This window comes from Mastomys coucha, unplaced genomic scaffold, assembly GCF_008632895.1.
Source record: "Mastomys coucha isolate ucsf_1 unplaced genomic scaffold, UCSF_Mcou_1 pScaffold21, whole genome shotgun sequence".
Lineage (NCBI taxonomy): Eukaryota > Metazoa > Chordata > Mammalia > Rodentia > Muridae > Mastomys > Mastomys coucha.
In genome coordinates, this window is record NW_022196904.1 from 171,776,548 (window position 1) to 171,780,010 (window position 3,463).

At 45.7% G+C, this 3,463-nt stretch overlaps 1 protein-coding gene across 4 annotated transcripts in view; it reads left to right on the plus strand.

Annotated features, from left to right (window-relative positions):
- The window catches only part of Entpd1 (ectonucleoside triphosphate diphosphohydrolase 1), a 130,996-nt gene that overhangs the window by 47,985 nt on the left and 79,548 nt on the right, over positions 1 to 3,463 (plus strand). Inside the window, exon 1 of one of the 4 annotated variants that reach the window (XM_031390285.1) lies at positions 1,436 to 1,565. The exons of 2 other annotated variants lie outside the window; for them this stretch is intronic. In XM_031390285.1, the coding sequence (XP_031246145.1) occupies positions 1,550 to 1,565 (16 nt within the window). In that variant the 5' untranslated portion in view covers positions 1,436 to 1,549. Of the gene's footprint in view, positions 1 to 1,435; positions 1,566 to 3,463 lie in introns of those variants that run through there. One more of the 4 variants, XM_031390287.1, reaches the window with a different exon arrangement.

The window sequence follows — 3,463 nt, forward strand, 5'->3', positions numbered from 1 at the left end:
TATTTGCAAATATCTCGTGATGTCGCTTAAAAACAATGTTATTATCATAGGACAACATCAAACCAATGTTCATGATTAGAAATGCAGTTCAAACTGGCTCTAGAGAAGGCATTTATTAGAGTTTTCATTTAGTGTAATTAATTATTACTTCTAAATGCAAACTCTTATAGTTATGCACCATTAAGTAAGATACAGAAAGTCTTGCTATACAGTTCTGGGTTTATCAAAGTATCCAGAATTCACTGAGCATGCGCTGTGTGGCAGGCACTGCATTGTGCAAGGGAGCAGACATCTAAACTGAAAAGTTAGGCCCACCCCTTTACAAATACATGGAAAGTGTAGCAGAGAACACATTTCCTTCAAAGCAATCTTAAGTGGTCGCAAAGTAAATGATTTGAGGCAGAACTATGTCTAGCGGTATAATTAGCTCCAGACATGAATTCTCAGCTATAAAGGAAATACAGAAAAAAACCAACAAACAAATAACAACAAAACCCCCATGAACCAGGACTCAGAAAAGCTCCATGCTCTGTGGCATGTGAATAGGAGCAGGTGGCTTAGTTTTCTTGCTGTCATCTTGGGTTGATGGGATGTCTCCTTCAAACCTCAAAGCTAAGGTTACAAGCAGCCCTATAATATGGAGAAGCTGTCCAAGTGGCTTTGGGATTCGAGGACTTACACCTTCCTCCCTGAGGGCCAGCCCTCGTTTCAGACCTCTTCTTTTCAAAACAAGTTCATAGTTCACCTGCATTTGGATCACCTTGCAAAGCCTGGGCGTGGCTATCCCTGTTCCAAAGGCTTTGGAGGTAGGAAGTCAAAGCTGGAGAAAAGTGGATGATGCTAGTCATTTCACAGCTAGCAAGAGGTACCTGGTGAGTGAGCAATTTACTCAGTGGTCCCATAAGGCTTTCCAGACAACTGTGTGGCTTTGCCTGCAGCTGCCCCCATTGCCTGCGTTCTTCTGCAGTGAGACTGAGAAATGATTGCTCATCAGGGGCTGGGAAGGACTCAGCTTTATTCCGGAGGAAGAACTCTTCCTTAACCCCCAGGTGTTGAGTCTCAGGGCTACCAACATTATAATTGCAGGACTCGGAACTTTTCCTCTTTATTTTCTCCCCTTTTTTTCTTTTTTCTTTTTTGGTAATAGTAGAAATGTCTTTTTCAAGGGAGAAAAAATAGAGAGGGTGAGAGATCTATAAAGGAGGAAAAGAGGAAGGAAGGGGAAGGAGAGAGTGGGTTTTGAACACATACTACATCAAGCCTAGGAACAAGAAATTGCAACCCCAGTGAGCTTTCGAGTAACTAGGGAAATGAGCTGGCCGGCTCCTCTCCCAATCTGTATTTCTAGTCAATGAAAAAGACATCGGGTTTGAGGTTCCTTCCGAAACCGGGCTGGCTAACTTAGCCCCTCCCACAAGCCCTAGGGTCTGTTATATCTCTGAACCGTGAGTACCTCTCTCACAGAAAGCCACCACAGCAAGCAGAGGCAGCAAAAACAAAAACACCCAAGACAAACGAGGGAAGAGAAGAAAACAAAAAGCTGCCCCTTATGGAAGATATAAAGGGTAAGACCAGAACTGATTTGATCCAAACCCTGCAGGGGAAAAAAAGCCCAGACCCAAAGCAAGTACTTGAAAGAGCCAAGGGCAAAAGCGCCTGAATGAACTCTCCCACTCTCCTGAACGAGGCAGAGAGCGCTTTGGGAAGCAGACAGAGCTCAGGGTTGTAATGCTCTTGTAGGCTGGAGTCGATGAATATTCATAATTAATTGGTATGCAGATGTGTTTTTTAAAGCGGAAAGTAACTGTTTTTCAGTCCTCTTGTACCTAAAGAGGTAGCTGCTTCATCTACAGTCTGGAGTCATCTAGTGTCGGTTTGGGTCCCTGGCTTGCAGATGTTGGGTTCTGCGTGTAGATTTGTTTTGTTCGAATTTCCTGCCTTCTTTCCTGCTGGGACATTAGCGAAGACTCTGCTCCTTCTCTGTGGGGAGTTGGACAGGCAAGTTAATGTGGCAAGAGGCTGTCACAACAGGACCCCAGAGTGCATGTTGTAAAAATGCTGTAAGCTTCTGGAGCTGTGTGGGGGAGTGTGCTCGTCCCTGAGAGGGTGAAAGGGGTGGAGGGAAGAAAGGAAGAGCTCCTTTTAAAAGAGCAGGTCAGATCGGACTGACCACGTTAGATTTTGCCTATGAAACTACAAGGGCAGACTGGTTTGCACAAATGGTGTGCAGTCTCTGCCTTTTACCTCTTTTGGGCATTTTCTGCCAGGACGGAGAGCCAGCTGCTTGCCAGTCCTAGGGAGCCAGGAACAAAGGGGGAATGTAGGGTCGCGAACCTACTTCATCGCCAGCTTCTAACCGGCTCACAGATTCCTATCACATAGGATGCAGAGGGACTAGAGAACTAGCAAACAGATTTCTTCCTAAGTAAAGCAGACCAGAGCAGCGTGGGTTTCCTAAGGCTTTATTTACTGTGTGCTGGGACCTGTACTCCTTTCCCCATGAGTGCTGCGCAGCTTCCCTGTCATCATCCATATAAGGTAAGTGCTGTCCGGATCACCTCTGTTTCCCCAGAGGATTCAGGGCAGGGATTAAGAGCATATGTAACTCACCTTGGGATGCCATTCTTAGGAAGTGACAATGTAGACGCAGGCAAGGAGGCAGCCTGCATCACTAGCTTCTAGACTTGTGAATCTCTGAAGCTCGTGGGGAGGAGACTGATGAAATCTAGTCCGTGAAGGAATTTGTATTTTGTAATGAAGTCTACACCACCAATCTCAGTCGGTGCTAATGGTCACTCCTTCTGGGAGAGAGGCAGACATTGTTGTTCTGTATGGGCTTTTACAAAGAGAGGGTCTGAGGCTTGGAGGGGTTAGATCGTATGAATCAAACATCTAGGTGTCAGAAAGTCTAGATCTAACTAGAGCTCCTCTACTTCTGGTTTCTCTTCTGAACATGTGTCCCCACCCCTAGCTAGTACTTGCCAAGCTACTTTCAGTTCCCCAGGGACCTGATCTTTCCCCCTGCTCAGTCAGCTGCAGGGTACTTTCCGCCATGTTGGAGGCCTAGCTGGCCTCTTTTCTTCTTTACCCTGGAGTCAGCCACCTCTGTTTGAATTCAGCTCCATCTTTTTTTTTTTTTCCTGTGAGCCTCAGCTTTCTCACCTGTGAAATGGAGAGAAAAATACCTGCCCCAGAGGTTTGTAAGGACCAAGTAATGATCTACACAAAGTTCCTAATATAGACTGTGTGCTCAATAAATACAGACTGCTGCCCTTACTCCTAGATTTTTCTTGAATATTGCTCTCCCTGTTAAGCCTTCTCCCATCCTTTGGCCTAGCTCAGGACCTGCCTTGGCCACCTCAGCCTTAACTGTTTAAGGTGTCATTCATCGTGCCCATTTTCCTTCTCTATGATACTTTCCAGCCTGCAATGCTAATTTCTGGGTTCATCTTTGGATGTATGA